The sequence below is a fragment of the Barbus barbus genome, assembly GCF_936440315.1.
Source record: "Barbus barbus genome assembly, chromosome: 7".
Taxonomy (NCBI): Eukaryota; Metazoa; Chordata; class Actinopteri; order Cypriniformes; family Cyprinidae; genus Barbus; species Barbus barbus.
The window spans coordinates 10,444,396-10,462,973 of record NC_136735.1 but is presented as its reverse complement, the minus strand read 5'-3'; the positions used below and the strand labels follow the sequence as shown (position 1 = coordinate 10,462,973).

The window sequence follows — 18,578 nt, the reverse complement described above, 5'->3', positions numbered from 1 at the left end:
GTTAGACATTTTTATAACTCCTCTGCCGTGACCAGTTTGAATGTTAGATGCACAACACAAGTTGGGGAGATTTGCTATAAGCAATAATATCAGAGAAATCAGCTTTAACATTACCTATTATGTTAAAGCTATTTTGACATTATAGTGATGAATCATTTATGTAATATCTGTTTCTGTACATTAAATTCTCGCAAAATTCTGAGAACAAAATCCAGTCTTGATTTGGAGTTTCACGGGAATGATGTTCAAATTGATCATGCAAATTGCAGTGCTAACTAACAAAAATGTGACTTCTGCACATGCTTCATACATCTTTATGCTATTTCACAATAGATAATTGACCTTTTTGCATGTAAAATTGTTTGACAGCTCAAGTGTTCAAATTAACTTTTGACTTGTATATTATATGATATCTTGATCATTCCACTGTTGCTCTCCAGATATTTTGAGTGGATAGATTCTTGGATAATGAGACAAATATCTGCTGGTGGTCTATCAGCAATGCAGTTCAAGGTAAAACGTGACCTTGGGGTTACTTTACTTTAGAATAACCACATACTAAGCAAATTCCATATATAAGTTTCCATATATTTTGTATTACTTGTGTCTGTGTTATAATCTTTTTGTCTGTGTGACTAAACAGATTTCATGATTTAATGTAGATTTAAAAGTACAGTAGAGTGCAAACGTCTGAGACCACAAATGCAAATGTTTGATCTCATTTGATGTGATATTTTCTTTAATAATTATGTAAACAAACTATATTTTGAGTGAAATATTGATCTGAAAAATATTTGAGAATTTCTTCACATTTGTTGGAGAATATCTGTGTTTTTTTCTTGCTTTAATAACACCAGCTCCCAATTATAACTTTTAATTTCCAGTGTTTAAGAAGCAATAGTCTCAGACTTATATACTCCACTGAATATCTGCTGGTTGAAATTGTTTAATAATTTCACATCAAGGTTATCACAGGAACTACTGTCAAAGTGACTAAATGCTTGCAATTACAGGACTAATGTGCATAAACAGGCCTAATTTGAAGAAGCTGTTATCGAATATTTTCAGTTAAACGATAACACTTGCTTGAGGTAGCTGGTAGGTGACATAATATGTCCAGAAAAAAATGAATAAACATAAACTTACTCGGTCCGTGTATGATGGTCCAAAAAGGATTTTCAACTTACCGCCAAAACGCTCGCTGTGGCAGAGATTGGATGAGAGCATTCGGAGTGCGTTCCTTCTCATGAATAATGTGCTCAGAATCTAATAAGGTATTTCTGTTCTTCGCGGTTTTTCCTACCAATCACAATTCAGACTAGAATCTAACGTCAATACGTCACATTCTCTGATGCTGCTTCCCCATACGAAAATGTAATATATGACATATATGTCCCTATATCAGTAGTGATGTTGTCATATATGTTACATATAAGGCAATATATTATTATTACATATATCCATCTTCTGGATATATGTATATGTTTATAACATATATGAAATTCCCATAGTAAAATTAGTATATAAACATATATTTAAAGTATGTATATGGTTCATTTTTATATGGTATTGCGTGTTATGACCATATATGTTAACAATATATATAAAAATTGTATATTGTATTATATGATATGTCCATATATGTTAACAATATATATCAAATTTTTATATGGTACTATATGTTTTGACCATTTGTTAACAATATATAGCTATTGAATTTATATATGCAATTTATTAGCCATATATGCCTAAAAGCAGTGCTTGAAGTGGGCCTACCGGCACTTCTATATTTTAGCCTTTAGAGTACCTGCACTGTGAGTACTGGCACTTCTGTCATAACATTCTGAGATTTAGTGATTCTGAATGGATCCGTTTATTAAAGGCAGGCTTTAGTGGTCTTTGGCATCTCCCTGTGGTTGGTATCGCAGCTTATAAATAAGTAATTATTTATTTAATATAAATAAATTATGATAAATTAATATAAATAGATGGGGGAGGGGGGAGTAGAAGTGGTTTTCATGTTTCTTAGTCTTTCTTACGAAAGTATTCTTGTACTTAAAACACTAACAGGAACTCTTCTAAAACTGATTAAGGCTCTTAGTTAAATTGAAACTCCTCTTTACATGATATCTAAAACGTATTAAATAATGTAATTTTGCTGAGATGTATCAAATATAGACTTACTACAATTTTGTTGTGAGCATGTGACTGAATGAAATTGCTCGTCTTTGACTGCCCCCTTGTGGCTAGTCTAGGAAGAACATGTAGGTAAAATCTATACAGTGCAAACTTCACTAGTGCTGTTCTTCTTATTCTCCTTGTCTAGAGATCACAGTTTTGTTTAATTAAATTTTCATTCAGTTTAATTCTATTGTGTTGCACTTTTCAGAATACATATTGGTCTAAGAGAGCTTTACACAATGCTTTCTGGTAGGCAAATAAATGCTTAATATTGACAAATTCATGTGTTGGTAAATGAAATGCACTGGTGAATTACAAGATTGATTTATTTTATTATATATATATATATATATTTAGATCTGGTTGAACTGAATAAACTGTGTGAATAAACGTGTTCACAGAAACAGATGGACATCAAGGCAATACAATAAGCAAGTTATGAAGGCGTGAACAAACATTCCTGCAACATGCATAGAGAATATTATGCAAGCTTTTTAATATTTCTGAGATGGATATTAGAAATGTAGTGTTGAAAATCGAGACTTTTGACAAATGGCATGAAGTCTGGTCCACACTGAATCTTTGATCCATTCAAAGACCATCAAACATCCAAGCTAAAGTTTTAAAGCTGCGATACGTTTTGTGAATTCCACCCTGTATCAGTAAATGTTCTGAAACTTCTCCTGGATGTCATCCAAGAAGCTGGGGGTCTGCGCATTTCCAAGTTTCTTTCTCATGTTCTGTATTTCTTTTATGTCTGAGGGGAAATTCCATATAGCTACTACGCTATAACAGTATATAGCGACAAGGCTTCATCAGATTTTATTTTCTTGTTAATCTAGTCACTGTGCCAAGCAAATACCTCGGATTAATCTCGTCTTTTTCTGGGTTTTCTAACATATGCTGACCTTGCAACCTTCAAGGGCTCAGCAGTAAGTGGAAACACTGTGATTAAGTTGTCTCCAACAAACTGTGCATTAGTGTGTTCTAAGCAACGTTAACTAATAAGGTTTGGTTTTATTCCTCTAGCGATGGTTCTTCAAAATTAGTGTAATATATATATCCTATATTGAAGCAACATATCACTAATATTTCTTTCTTTTATAATAGATGTCTTACCAGTGCCCGTTTGTTTTGAAGGATGAAATAAGACTATTTTTTTGCAGTATGTTGCCTTCCACATCACATCTTTGGGACAGTTGCTAATAAAGGTCTTGGGACTGTGGCATTGTTGTGGTGCCAACAGCATTCTCAATTTTCCTGGAACTCTGGGATTCATTAGTCATGTAGCAAATAGCCATGTGGCAGAACTCATATCCAATACTTCCAGAGAACCGAGGAACTGCCATTTAGATGAACGGGAACGATAACGGATAGCTCAGCTTTTCTTGTGACTTACCCTTCCATTCTGAAATTGTAACACAACAGATAACAATTAAAAGTCTGTGATAAATCAAAAGGTAAGGAAAGCGCATTAGATTCATGCATGAACAGTTTGAAATATTTATGACAGGGTCTTGTACATGCCATTTAATAACTCACACTGTAGTTTGAACAAATGAAAAGAAACCTTGTTAAATATATCAATACTTTTATTGAGTGTCATTTTGCAGTGTCTGGGTACCAGACAAAAAAACATTACAAAACCTTTAACACCCCAGCTTTCCTGTCCTGTAGCTAACGACCGGGACCTATAATGAAACATCTGTGCAATGTACTGAATATCATTTTATTAAAAAAAAAAAAATTTAAAAAAAGAGAAAGAAATTGAGAAACAATACTTAACTCTGAACATTCTGCACAAGGAAAATACAATTTCAAGCACAATTTAATTCTGATAGTTCCCTCCTTATTGTAAAACAAAGTTGAAACAAATAGTGTATGGGTGTCTGTATGCACTGACGATTATTTGTATTTCCATTTGCATTAGACAACCTATTTGAATTCCCTACAATTCCTAACACAAAGGGCAAGACTAAACCAGTGGTCTGCGCATAGTTAACAATTTTGTAACAATTACAAATCTCCCGTCATACTTCCGTCAGCCACATCCTTTTGTACCACCCCACCCTCATCTGGAATTATTTTAGGATGATGGAGAGGATGCTGGGTTAATGACATCAGTGCACTGCGGTTCACAGAAAGGACCGAAGCGGCCGTACACATCTTTGGCCCTGACAGCAAAATAATATGTCGACCCGGACACAAACTGGGTCAAGGTACATGCCATGGGCAGCGGCAGCGCCTTCACCTCCCCGATCTTCTTCCACAGTGACTGAGCCGAAGCACCCGATGCTGCCCCCTGGTGGTCCTGGTGATAGGCGTACAGGTGATAGGTATCTACAGCGGCGCAGTTGCGGTCAGATTCTGCAACACACCAGGACAGGACGATCCCGTTTTGGCTCTGGACGCGGGCCAATTTGAGCTGGGGCTGCTGTGGAGGGGAAGTGTGGGCGGCCTCGGGGGGGAGACGTGCCGGTGGTGATGGAGCCAGTGGTAATGGAGGAAGAGTGGTAGAGGAAGAGGAGCTTGGACGGGACAGAGATGGAGAATCCTGAGAGAAAAATGAGTGAAGGTAAGAAAGATTATAGGAGGCACTATGTGTTAAAAATATAAATAAAATGTTAAATGTATCTTTATAATATTTTTATGGCAGCACACTCACCACAGAGGAACGTTGAGCTGATCGAGCTCCTGAAGCAGGAAAAATATACGTCAGCATATTTTATAACTACAGGGAAAAAGTAGAATAAAAGGAGAGTGGGGGGGGGGGGGGGGGTCTACTTTTCACTCACCAGCATTAGTGGTAGAGCTAACTAAAGGAGGTGGCCCAGATGCACGCTGGGTAGTGATGGGGCAAACAGTGGCCTTCTGGACTCCCGTCACTGGATAACAAAGAAAAAAGTATTAGGAAATATAACTAACTGGTAGCTTGAAAAAAAATAAAATAAGAAAGCATTCCCTTCTAAAGTTACTTTTGTGTGACCTGCTCATCTTCATACATCGCTACACTATTAACAACAGACAATAGACCCTTTTTGACCCGTGAATTTTAATGTGACTGAGCAATAAAGAGCAGCTGTGTTTTACCTTGAACATCATCATCATCTTCAGTCAGATCTATCACAGAACCTTTGGGTCGCCCGGTCTGTAGAGAGAAGAGTAAAATTTAGTACAAATTTCCCCTTTTTGGACAAAAGTGGTATTTGCAATTACATTTTAAACATTACATTATTTACGATGAGACATTGCTTACCTGAGAGGGTGTTTTCGGTGTTGAGGCTTGATTATCTGTTTAAAATGAGAGATTAATGAAATTACATTATGAAACAGCCCATTCAATTTTCAAAGTATTTTCCGCACTATAAGGCGCACCGGATTATAAGGCGCACCTTCAATGAATGGCCTATTTTAGAACTGTTTTCATATATAGGGCGCACCGGATTATAAGGCACATAGAATAGAAGATACTGCAGTCAAACGTTTGACTGGGTTTGCGTTATGCATCCACTAGATGGAGCTGTGCTAAAGGGAATGTCAACAAAACAGTCAGATAAAGTCAAACTTTATTAAGCGTTCTGACAACTCCGTTCACTCCCATGGTAACGTTGTTCAAACGTTGATGTGCATATTAACAATATCTCCCAGCCTTGCTCACTCTTCTCCCAAACGTGGAGGGGAACTTTTCCCTAATTCAGTAAACACGTAGTAAAAGAAACTGATACCACTAAATCAAACGTTAGTGCATAACTCAACATTGTTCAGTTACGAATAACACGTAAAGCTCACTTTTTCAGTTCATTCCCCGTCCACGAATCCCTCGAATTCTTCTTCTTCAGTGTCCGAATTGAACAGTTGGGCGACTACGGCATCCAACCTGCCCGGCTCACTCTCGTCATTATCCGAGTCAGTGTCGCTGCTGTTGCCTGGCAGTTCAGAGATTATTCCTGCCTTCGTGAAAGCTCGGATCACAGTTGAGACTGATATATCAGCCCAGGCATACACGATCCATTGGCAGATAGTGGCGTAAGTCGCCCGGCGCTGTCTCCCCGTCTTGGTGAACGTGTGTTCACCTTCTGTCATCCACTGCTCCCACGCAGCTCGCAGTCTAGCTTTGAATGCCCTGTTGACACCAATATCTAGCGGCTGGAGTTCTTTAGTTAATCCACCCGGAATGACGGCAAGCTCCGAATTAGTTTGCTTCACTTGTTTTTTGACAGCATCGGTGATATGGGCGCGCATGGAGTCGTAGATCAATAGGGACGGAGCTGTGTGGAAAAAGCCACCCTGTCTCTTGACGTAAATTTCTCTCAGCCACTCACTCATCTTTTCCTCATCCATCCATCCCTTCGGGTTAGCTTTGATGACGACGCCGGCTGGAAAGTTTTCTTTAGGCAAGGTCTTCCTCTTGAAAATAACCATGGGTGGAAGTTTCTGGCCATTAGCCTGGCAGGCGAGAACTACAGTGAAGGATGACTTCTCATTCCCTGTGGTGCGTACAGACACCGTACTGGTCCCCGTTTTCTCCACAGTGCGGTTCACGGGAATATCAAAGGTGAGTGGAACCTCGTCCATGTTGGTGATGTGCTCTGGCCGGATCTTCTTTTCAGTGATCTTCTTTTTGCAGTATGCGCGGAAAGTGACCAGCTTTTCTTGGTAATCTTTTGGCAGTTGCTGCGAGACGGTAGTTTGTGTGCGGATGGAGAGATTACATCTTTTCATAAAACGAAAGCACCAAGAAGGACCGCCTCGAAATTCATCGATATTCATGTCCCGTGCTAGCGCTGTTGCCTTCATTCGAATAGTGACTGTAGAGACGCTTCTACTTGCTGCTCTCTGTTCAACAACCCACTGTTCGAGTTTGTCCTCTAACTGTGGCCATCTCGCTTTGTTCCCTCGGAAACTCTGTTTAGTCTTTTTTACTTGGCGGAGGTCATCTTCTTGCTTCCTCCACTTCCGTACCATTGATTCATTAATGTTGAATTCTCTCGCTGCTGCTCTATTCCCATATTCTACTGCGTGACCGACAGCCTTGAGCTTGAACTCTGCGTCGTAAGCGTGTCTCTTGAAAGGTGCCATTTTGGGGTCTTTATACAGACACAAGTGGTGTGGGACTGTGAGTAAGCACAGTACCGGTGTTTACTGACTACGGTAACATTTTGACAGAGCACCTTGATCTATATATAAGGCGCTCCGGATTATAAGGCGCACTGTCGTTTTTTGAGAAAATTAAAGGCTTTTAAGTGCGCCTTATAGTGCGGAAAATACGGTATACATTGCATAATACTATATAATAAAAGCAATGTGAGAATCATCATGCAAAAAAATGTAAAAATAATTTATACATACATAATTGAGTGAGACAGCAAAGGTTTTATAGTCACAATAATAATCAAGATGCTCCGAGTTCTCTAAAACTAAAATAAATGAAAACATACTGCTACATTTAAAGAGATAATTCACCCAGAAATTAATATTCTGTCATTAATTACTCTACCCTTTGTTCATCTTCAGAACACAAATTAAGATTTTTTTATGAAATCCGAGAGCTTTCTGACCCTGCATAGACAGCAATGTAACTACCAGGTTCAAGGCCCAGAAAGGTAGTAAGGACATATATATTTTATTGATGTCCTTACTATCTTTCTGGGCCATAAAATGTTGCGTTGCTGTCTATGGAGGATCAGAAAGCTCTCAGATTAAATCAAAAATATTTTTTGTGTTGCAAAGATGAACGAAGGCGACATGAGGGTAAATAAATGACAATTTTCCATTTTTGAGTGAACTATCCTTTAAAATTTTATTTCAATGTTTTTAATTAATACGGTATTATTCTATGCTTTAAATATTCATTCATTTTGTGTTATATCTCTCAATAGGAAAAAAACTAAATTACAAAACAAAATAAAGCACTTTCCATTTAGCAGACATTCTCTTATACCTGTCTTTGAGGCCAGCGCGGAAGCCGATGGTGGACCAGCTGCAGCTGCCGCTGATCCTGTCGCCGCAGGTCCCGTGGTTCCTGGAGAAGAGGCTGCTGTAGACACTCCCACAACAGCAGCACACTGCGTAGGTGTCCGGGCTGTAGTCACAGATATCCCTGTGCTGGGTGAACTAACAATCCCTGTGCCACCCGGATACACGGCTCTCGCTAACGACACCGCTGGAGCTGAAGAGGTCGAGGAAGACGAAACAACACTGCCTGCTGGCTTTTGAAGGATGAAGGTGGTAGCAGGTGTAGTCGTCTTTGCCTTATTGTTGCTACTAACCGTAGATAATGACGACACCGGTATTAAACCGACACCACTGGCAGTATTAACCAATGCCCCGCTTTGCCCATTCGCCATCGCTAAAGGCAGCTGAATCAAAAGAGGTTGAATAGACACTGACTGACCCCCTGAAGTTGCTGGGGTGTTAGTCATGACCCCTGTACTGGGTCCAGTCTTTAGTAGTAGGGTGCCTGTCTGAGACTGGCCAGGCAAAGAGGTGGATGAGGGAGTGGAGCTTGTTGTGGTGGTAATGATCTGTAGAATGGGTGCAGGAGAGGTTAGCGCAGAGGAGGTTGGTGTAGTCTGTGTGGACAGAGGTTTGGGCTGGGCTGGGATTGCTGAGGGGCGAAGAAAAAAAAATGTTCGAGTTAAAACGAGAACTAGAATTAATATAAATGAGAATTAAATTCATAAAAAGCTCACCAGTTGAATTAGAACCAGTGGCTGGACTGGACAGCTTGGGATCTATTGTGGTTTTAACAGTACTGTCAAAGAACAGAAATGGTAGGGAAGCATTAAAATTATGGCAATAGCACAAGCATTTAAAATATTATTTACTAAAGCTTTTTGAATTACAAACTGCCGCACTAATGTGCATGCTTGCATTCAATTGTGCTTTTCTATTGTTTTTCCTATGTAACCCTACACTAGAGGTACATCTTTGACAACTGAACGCGTGTCTTTTTATTAATTTAATAATTTTGAAAAAAAAAAAAAAAAAAGAAAGAAGAAAAAGAAGCTTGTAATTTCTTGCAATTAGAGGAGGAGCATGATCTTGTGAGGATGGATGTTGATATGTCAGATATGTTTACCGTTGCGGTGTAGTCATGTTGGCTGCATTGTTGGCCTGAGCAGCAGCAGCGGCAGCATGAGCCTGATTAACAGGAAACAAAGTGCATTTTAATTAAACATTCAAAAGCACATTTCACTTGCAATCAATCCCTAAAACGGTTATTGTATTTATGGATAAAGATCATTAATGGCTTGTATCTTTATTCCATAAACCACTTTGACCAAATCACACAATAACTGAATTGTTTTTCCAGTGATTCATAGTCTTACCTCTTGAGTTCTCTTTGAGTTCTCTGAAGCCTGATTAGCAGCACCAAACTTTTTGGCCAGGCGGGAAATCTTAGCCTAAATTGAAAACACCGAGTTTTGCTGATGTTAAGTATGAAGTTTCACAGTCCCATTCTATTAACTATTGTAGATGTATAATAGCAATAATTCTTGTATTTGAAAACTTCAAAACTCACCTGTAGTGTGTTAATATGCTGCATTGTATTCTGTTGTTTGGTTGCGTTGTCAATCTTCTCCACTCTCTCTTTCAGCTCTTTTATGCTTCGGTCAAATACAGTCAACTGCAGCACCCGTAACCGTTCCTCGACTAACTGCTGTACCATCTAATAAGAGGAGAGAGAGAAAAATAATAAATAACGTCTTATGTCTGAGCTTTGTTACATAAGACCTTCGGATGTCTATCATGAATGTTATCTACCAATATCCATTATTATAGAGAATTTCCAAAACTCAAAAAAGAAAACCAATGTGTTTTGCTCTTGTGTGAAACGGGTACCATATTTCATGGGATATATGTATGCGTGTTATCAATGTTTCCATGTATATAATAGCCTACATTAAAGCAAGTGTCTCCTCAGAACACCCTCTTCATTTGTGTTTCAAAGACAGACAAAGTCTTCTAATTATATTCTTTTACGAGTAAATGGACAGAATGTGAATGTTTTCGGTGAACTATCCCCTTAAGATTAATTTACCTTAAATCACATATCTCTGTATTCCATTCAGTTATATGAAAATGTGCCATTGTATAGGGTAAGCGACTAAATGCTGTACATAGATATGAGGATTTAGAAAAAAAAAACAAGATGTATGACAAACCTTCTCCAGTTTATCCCGGCTCCCAGCATTGGCTGTGATTTTCAGCTCTAGCTGAGCCTCCAGCTCTTCACCGTCCATCCTTGCTCGCTTTCCGTCTCTTTTGTCCTTGATTTCGTTGTCATCTTCATCTTTCTCCTCGGACAACGATCTCTTTGTACCAGCAGAGGCACTGTTGTCTGCTGTTGAGTAGAAGCAGAGGAAGGGTTTAGACTTTAAGGCAGAGCTACTAGCGCAAGTAATGTTAGCTCAAAGGCTAAACTTCATGTCAATACTATTGAACTATAACTATATCTCAAAGCAACAACAATTGTAGATTTTGGGTCTCAAAATGATCAAACTATTTTGAGTCCATAGAGTAAGTTTAAAAGACAGTCTAGAAGGCATTTCAACCTTCAACAAATCAATTTAATTTTGTCACCCACACTGTTCCAAAACAGTTCAAGTTTTTCTTTGGTAAAACACAAAAAATATTGAAAAATGTTACAGCTTTTTGTCAACACAATAAGTCAATGGGGTCAGACTTTCATTGCGCAAAATGAAAAGATGGAACGTTCCACTTAAGAAAGCAAGTCATACAGGTTTGGAACAACTTGATAGTTTTAATTTTTGAGTTTTAAAACCATCCCTCTACTTAATGGCTGCAAAAAAATTCAGAATTCTCTCAAAATTACTAGTCGATCTGTAATTGCTCGAAAGTCCATTACAAGAATATGTATCGGAAAAGCTCATTTTACTTCTGATTTTTAAGCATTTACAGAATAGCATTTTTACAGTCTCCGCAAATATGTTGTACAGGAATGCAAGGGAGAAATTTAATATCTGGCCTCCTTGAATTTATAGACTGACCAGTAGTTTGCAGGCAGGTTGAGTTTCTAGACATTCTCACCTCCTGCATTCTCAGAAGTGCCTTTTTCGTCTTTTTGGTCCTCTTTCTCATCATCTACATACATCTTCTCCCCACTACTGTCTTTCTTTTCATCTTTGTCTGCTTGGATTTCATCCTCTTCGCTCAAGCACAGAAATCCTTCTTTCACCTCTGGATCACAGTGCAACCCAGAGGGGGAAGCAGAAAGAGAAGAGGAGGAACTTTTATTGCTTGTCTCCTTTTTCTCTTCTGCTGCCACAAGGGGGTCGTCAATATCCATAGAAGGTAAGGTAGCTTGTGTGTTGGGTGGAGAGGGAGATCGAGAGAGGGTGAAAGATGGAGAAGGGGAACAGTGAGCTGAAACAGGAGCAGGTGGCATCAAGTCGGCCTCTTTATGATTAGAGTCTTTCTCCTTGCCTTTCTCTTTCTCCTTCTCCTTTTCAGTGTGGGTGCCATTGACCAGTGGTGAGGAGGAAGATGGGCAAGAGGCGGAGCCAGAGGTGGCGGCTGCCAAGGTGTTGTGCAGAGCTTCCAGTTGCTGCCGATCGCTCATCTTCATCGTTTTCCGTGCACGAAAGATTTTCTTCTGAGGTTCCTCTGGTACAGCTACTTCCATTTTCACCTGCGGAAAAACAGTGGGAGGATATGGTCAAAGAAATGTTTTATATCCTAAACAGGCTAATTAGCTAAACTCCATCCAGTACTCAACACATCTGATTAATCTGACCGAGTACAAGTGCCCTTACTGCAGTGTGGCCACAAGGTGTCACTGTCACTCATCTAAACGCCACTTCCTGCTGTTCTAGAATTTTCTTTTGGCCTCGATCACAGTACCTTTCTTTAACTGGAACAAAACCATAACCAAAACCCTGGACTAAGACTTTGGCCTAACTACTATCTAAAAAAATTGCCAAAGTAAAAGTACTAAACTGATCTGTTTAGGTACCCACACTAGAAGTCTGAGCTGAAGCACCTCTCTGATTGATTACCATGTCCACAAACCACCTGGCATCTGTTGTGGAAGTAGTTAAACTTAACAAAAACCAATAACCTTCCCTAGTTCAATTGACATAACTAGTAAGTTGGCAGGGTTGTAACCGTCAGCAGTGCATGTGATTTCAGAATACAGAGAGGGAGAGCAGACTTTGTGTCCTCCCCCTCAAGCTGACTGGTGCAATTCTTAGCCAATAAGAGCTGCACTCTACAGAATCTGCTAGCGACAAGAGGAGTTCATTATATAATGCAGATTTTCAAAGCTACTATCGTACTTAAACTACACTAGTACTTCTGTCTCAGTGTTAATCACAATAAGACATTAGTTTGTCTTACCAGGCTTCTGTGAGGTCTCGTATTTTCCTGTTCATGGATTTGGCAGCCAGTCGCTTGAGGATCCTAAAAAAAATAAAAATTGGAATATTAGGTTTTGAAATGTAGTTAGAAATTCATTTGCACTCATTTCTGCTACATAAATTAGATGTATTTAACTATTAGTTCTTCAACTCAAAACCTGATCCAAACATCCTTCAGTTCCTTTTTAGTACAGCTCCCTCATGTTTTAATTAATAAGTTGTATAATCATAACCCAGTAGTTTTATCGTAACACATGAGCACTGGCATATTCTTGGTTATCTAGTAATGCAGTCGACATACTTCCTTAGTTCTATGTGTATGGCTTACAGTCCATGCTGAATCTGCAGCCAGATGTTCTGATAAGGATCACATATAATAAACCCATTACAAGCGGTGTAAAAATAATATGTCATATCTATAGAGAAACAAAAGGATCTGAGCAAACAGCTAAAGAAACCTCAAAGCTGATGCCATCCTTTAAATACAAGTAGATAATATTACTAATTTCAGAAACGAATCAGTACATCACAAAATGTGGTACAGAAGTACATTGCGCTTTGTGATTTTGGTAAGTCAAGGGAGTATTATAACCTATTTGCAATCTAAAAATACCTTTTTTACAGAAGGACAGGTATTTAAAAATAAATGTATAAATTTAATTAAAATACATAAATAGTGGTGTTCTCTTTCAGTGCTCATTACGAGACTCTCAAAGCTAAAACTGTACACAAAGCCACCTGGCATAGTTCATAGTTATAAACTCATCTGATACACAAGAAAAACTATATAATCAAATCTGAAACTAGTGGTACTTTAGCATCAAATGCTAAAAGTGTTCAGAAAATGACACCTCTCAGCCAAGACCACACAGATATAAATCAAAGTACAGTAAAGCACAACTAAATATTTACATTAAGCAGTTCCTATATTTCTCAGCACTCCCATGAATAAGAGTTGCTAGCATTGAATGTAACTTGCTATTAGCAAGCACCTTCCTGGATCCAAACAATTAATCTGTCTTTATTTCATTCTAATGCTGCATATCAACTTTACTTGAGTTATTCTCATCTCATCTTCCTAGTTTTACTACACATCCAATAAAAATATAGAGCTACAAGCATAAATCCACAGGACGCCGCATTGCTGCTGCACTGCTACATTAACAATCATCCTGGCGGGTGTGAATGATGTGGCTTCTACATATACCAAAACCTCGTCCTCCTGGGCCATTTGCAACACCTTTAACTTCCTGTCAACAGCCATTTCTTTGAGGTCTGGCATCCATGACAACCACGAAAAAGACTTAATTCAGCTGAAGATTTTATAGCTTTTCACTAATTTGCCATCCTAAACACCACAAACTGCTCAGTCAAGAGCAAGACAGGTGACTAGATTGTACAAGACACAAAAGGCGGCATCAAGTTTTCATATTCCAACATGTCATCAACCCGAAAAGAAGAGACAAATGTGTGACAAAAACTAAACAGTAACAAAATGCATCTCTGTATTCCTCTATCTCTTCAGTTATTTCATAAAAATGGCTGCTAGCTTCTGGAAAGCTTGTTCTTCTAATGTTGATCACCGCGCACAGGCTCACTGTGGCCCTCCCCCACCCCATCTGTAAACATAGACGCTGAGGTTGCCGCTCATTCCAAAATGGTCACCAGAGCTGCGGTGGAAAGCCAGGCTCAGGTCTACAATACTCCTCCTCCTGAATCTCAGATCTGAATCCATAGAATCTGTACTCACTTCCGACCAAAGCTGGTTTCCGAAACATAACCTCTTGCGGATTGCTAATAAAGAAATAACAGAACACGGTACTGCGTCTTGACAGGGTAAAAATTCGATACCTGCCTGACACCTGAAATAATTTTGTTGATAAGCGAACAAAAGGGATTCAAATAAGCAAGCTTTAAATCTAAAATATAAAAGTTCCTAGCAAAAAGCATTAAATATGAAAAGATTGCGAAGAACCAGGCTCGTTTATGGATTACACACAATCAGCACTTCCTAATGCGAAAACCCAAAGCGTTAATCAAATTTCCAAGTCGAATGTAAAAAAGACGATCTCAATCATGTCAGAATTGCATAAATTCTTACTAACAGCCAAAATAAACGAAACACACAAATTCGCAAAAATGTCAACGTCCACGAAAATACGAAAACATGAAAAATTGGCTAGAATTAGTCTTAAAAAAAAATACAACATCCACCAAAAAGTCCATTAATCTTAAGTAAAAAAAAATATATATTAGTCTTCAAGAACTGAAACAGCTCGAAAACAACCTTGAGGTGTTGTCTTCAGGAGTAGGCCTTGATTAGTAGCGAGCGTGAAAACAGGAGCATGCCTAGTTCCCAACTAGCTCAAAGCGCACACAACACAGAAAAGAGGAACAGAGAGAGACAGAGAGAACGGGAGGGGGAAGGGATCTCGTGTGGAGAGGCGGAGCACATTCTTTGTAAGGTGTTGGCTGTAACCAGAATCAAAAAAACAGTGTAGCTACACACAATTGTAGCGTTACAACCAACAGTACAATGTCATATGAAACAAAAGGTCACTGTTTGACTCATGATGAGAGTGTGAGATGATTCATCACCTCTTATAAGCTCACTGATCCACCAGCGGTATTCTAAAACCTGCGATTGAAGAAAGTGTTCCAAAATATGACATTCAACCAAAAAAAACCTTTAGAAATCAGAGGAAAATAAAGAATAAAGAACAAAAACCTCAGCAGCAAGAAAGAAAACCTGCCATGTGCTGAAAAGCAAAAACGGCCCCTCCCCCACTGCTGCAGGCACTGAGAAAACAGGGTGGAAAATTACTGCGATGTGGACCGTACTATTATAACAGAAGAGGGGTGTCACACATGCACCGCTACGTGTCAACACAAGAGGGCGCAGAGCAAAACTGAATCTGCTCTGCATTTTAAAAATACACCAAGTGACAATTTGCCTATATGCAGTCCATATTTTTCAATGAGCATGAATCTCTATACAGCACAAACAGGATTATGAGGTGAAAGGTCAAAATGCTGTCACATGCTAATCTAAACTTCTGACAAGAAAATGAGCTGACACCATTTCAATGTACAATGACAAACAATTAAGCATGATCAGCATATCTGATCACTTCTGAATATTGCTTCTTTGCAAAAAGAGGCAAGTCGCATCGAATCAGTCTCAGCTCATGACCACTTCACACCGTTGTGTAGAAATTTAAACTATGTAAAATCAAATCTAATAAATCACATTAAAGGCGCACCATTTATTCTGCTTAAATTTTGGATTTCCTAGGGAGTTATTCCCAAAGGCAAATTAATTAAATGGGAACAAATCCCAAATGTTCTATTCATCGTTTTCCTAGTTGTAAAACTATCCTGAAAACCAGACTAAATATCCCCCAACTACATTTTATTAGACGTAGCTGTATGTGCTCCAACAAATTTAACTCTAGCGTTCATGCAGGCGATGCATATTCTAATCCGGCTCATGACATTTTTCGATCTCCTGTTTTCCCCATCCTTTCCTGTCATCTCTCTACTGTGCCTATAAATAAAAGTGACATGAAGGGCATTAAAAAAAAGCCTACATTCAGCCCATGAGAACAAAGCAGAGGACCTTCCTTATCTAAACAAATTAATTCTAGTTCAAATGATGTCAATTTTCAGACAAGTCCTAAATTAAAAAAGCAAAATATTAGCACAACAGATTTTACAGATCTCGTAAAGCCCTTATGACATTTATGTTGCAACTGACTAACAGAGTTCCTAACAGAAATACTGATGAGTTTCCACATACTCAGGGGTCTGACACAGTTTCCCAACCAGACGCGACACGACCAAAGCGCTCTTCCACATTAATCTGGGCTTCTGTCCTAACCATCTCTTGTCTCTTGGTTTCCATTTTTATGCGTATCATCTGGTAGCTCCGCCCATTTTCAGAAACATCTGATATGACAAATCCCTCAAGAGCCACACGGATATTAAGAAAAATGATGCTGTTTGGAAAAGCAGCATGGAAGTCTTGAAAACACAAGGTTTGTATTCTTAGGGTCATGAAGTTCAGTAGTATTGTGCAAATACGTCGCAAGGTTGCAAATACGTCTCAATCTGATTAGATGTGATTTTGTTGTAATCGCAACAGTTTTTACTTTCAAAGTGGACAAAGATCATTTGGCGCTGAAATCTAGTTGTGCACACCAGACATGCCTCCTGCACAGAGCTTGTCAATGTCCCTTTTGTGCCAACATACTTGGCCACATCCACAATCAATAGATACACACACAATGAACTTCTCAGGTTCATCCTATGATCGTGAGAGAACGCAAGCATGTCTAGTCGTCTCACCTCAAGGAATACCCCAAGTGTGAATGGAAGGAAAAGAGTTGCTCTACAGCAGAAAACAGTGTCCTTCTGTTTTTAAACTTTGGAAGACCACTACAAACACATTCCATGAAACTATTGAGAGAAATCGAACACACACTCAAAGTGTATAATGGGAAAGACTTCAGAACACTGAGAACACTGCTGAAGAATGTGTAGTGTTAACAGTAAAAGGAACAAACATGGATCGTACGATAACTAAAAGGGGTGTGAAGATGCAGAACTTCGACTACAAGAAAGTCTGTAACTGCTTAAAATTATTCAAATCAATTCAGAAATCCATGTAATATTATACCGATGTTCCTAATGTCTGATGAAGGCCTTGAATGCGGCTGAACACCAAGATTTTAATCTGAAAATTTGAAGCGCTACATTTTCATATGGAGGAACTGTGGTGCCTTTTTATGAAGCACCGTCACATGAGAATAAAAAAAATTAATAAATAAAAAAGAGAGCATAATACTGCAACTGCAGCTATGATGAGAACAAAGAATCTGTATGCTATCAGGGTGTAAAACGAGATTTATTCTCTCTACTGTTTTCATTGCTCTCTATGGTTTTGCACAAGCTTTAGCTACTTCAATACTACATATTTTAAATTGCTATAACCTCTCTGGTATTTTGAAATTAGCACTGCTAATATTGTTGGGTACATATGATGTATATTAGCTCGTGTTCTATTCTCATTAAATGCATTAGCATAAGTTATTTTAATACCTATATTTTTTTACTCCAGTTAAAAATATTTTGTTCACAGAAGACCTGTCATCTGTCGTTAAAAAATTCATTCATACAGCTTTATGAAACGATGAGGAGACCTAACTACATTTCATAAAGCATTAGCTACACACCTAAAGTTCATCCTTTGCTCTTTATTATGCTATATTAGCACCAAATAAGCTCCCTTCACTAGTGAAAAAGGGGAATTTATTCTGAACAAAATCACTTAAAACCACATCATGCCTTAATAGCGAATTCTTAAGTAGGTTCGCCAGTTCCTATGAGAATGTAGTGCAGTACAAGTGCAGACGACCCGCAATGGAATATCTAATATTTACAGTGCTACTGGTGAAACAATAACACCTGAATCCATCTTAAAACCCTCAGTCACAACAAGTGCTTGTATAAAAACAGCTTCCTCTAGCAACTACTTTAATGCACAGCCAGCTAATAACAGGCACGACCGGCAGCAACAGGCTGAAACCAGTTTACACCTCATAGATCTCTCTCTCATGTGTCTAAAAACACTTGGAGGTTTCTGGTAAAGCAATTAAACTAATCAGCAGATTAAGCGGTCAATTTTACTTTTATAAATGAACTGGTTTTTCTGTTTCCTTTTTAAACTTTGCTCAATAACACTGAAAACCCTACAAAAATTGTCGTTCATGTGCGTGAAATAGAAAATACTTCAGGCAATGGAGCTTAAACTCTTCTAGAATGAGAGGAACCAAACGCGGCACGACAGCAGGAAAGCATGCACACACTGCAGCTAGACTTACAGTGAGATTGCTTTAAGAGTCCCTCCTCCACACTGCCATTTTACACTCACAGCTCTGCACTGCAGTAACACAAAATGGCCACCAGCTCAACTGCTGGCAAGCTAAACAAATGAAGCTGCACTATCCATGAAAC

General features: G+C 38.7%; 1 protein-coding gene across 8 annotated transcripts in view; it reads right to left on the bottom strand.

Annotated features, from left to right (window-relative positions):
• Positions 1–3,756: 3,756 nt before the first annotated feature.
• The window catches only part of LOC306872692 (activating transcription factor 7-interacting protein 1-like), a 42,176-nt gene continuing 27,354 nt past the window's right edge, over positions 3,757–18,578 (bottom strand). For 4 of the 8 annotated variants that reach the window (XM_079421435.1, XM_079421438.1, XM_079421433.1 and 1 more), the window contains 13 exons: positions 12,544–12,606; positions 11,236–11,836; positions 10,350–10,528; positions 9,707–9,853; positions 9,513–9,587; positions 9,263–9,324; positions 8,874–8,935; positions 8,123–8,788; positions 5,438–5,472; positions 5,272–5,329; positions 4,977–5,066; positions 4,847–4,875; positions 3,757–4,735 (listed from right to left, as the gene is read on the bottom strand). In XM_079421435.1, coding sequence (XP_079277561.1) covers positions 4,268–4,735; positions 4,847–4,875; positions 4,977–5,066; positions 5,272–5,329; positions 5,438–5,472; positions 8,123–8,788; positions 8,874–8,935; positions 9,263–9,324; positions 9,513–9,587; positions 9,707–9,853; positions 10,350–10,528; positions 11,236–11,830 — 2,466 coding nt within the window. In that variant the 5' untranslated portion in view covers positions 11,831–11,836; positions 12,544–12,606 and the 3' untranslated portion in view covers positions 3,757–4,267. Of the gene's footprint in view, positions 4,736–4,846; positions 4,876–4,976; positions 5,067–5,271; positions 5,330–5,437; positions 5,473–8,122; positions 8,789–8,873; positions 8,936–9,262; positions 9,325–9,512; positions 9,588–9,706; positions 9,854–10,349; positions 10,529–11,235; positions 11,837–11,960; positions 12,329–12,543; positions 12,607–14,850; positions 14,949–18,578 lie in introns of those variants that run through there. The other 4 variants (XM_079421440.1, XM_079421437.1, XM_079421434.1 and 1 more) reach the window with 4 other exon arrangements.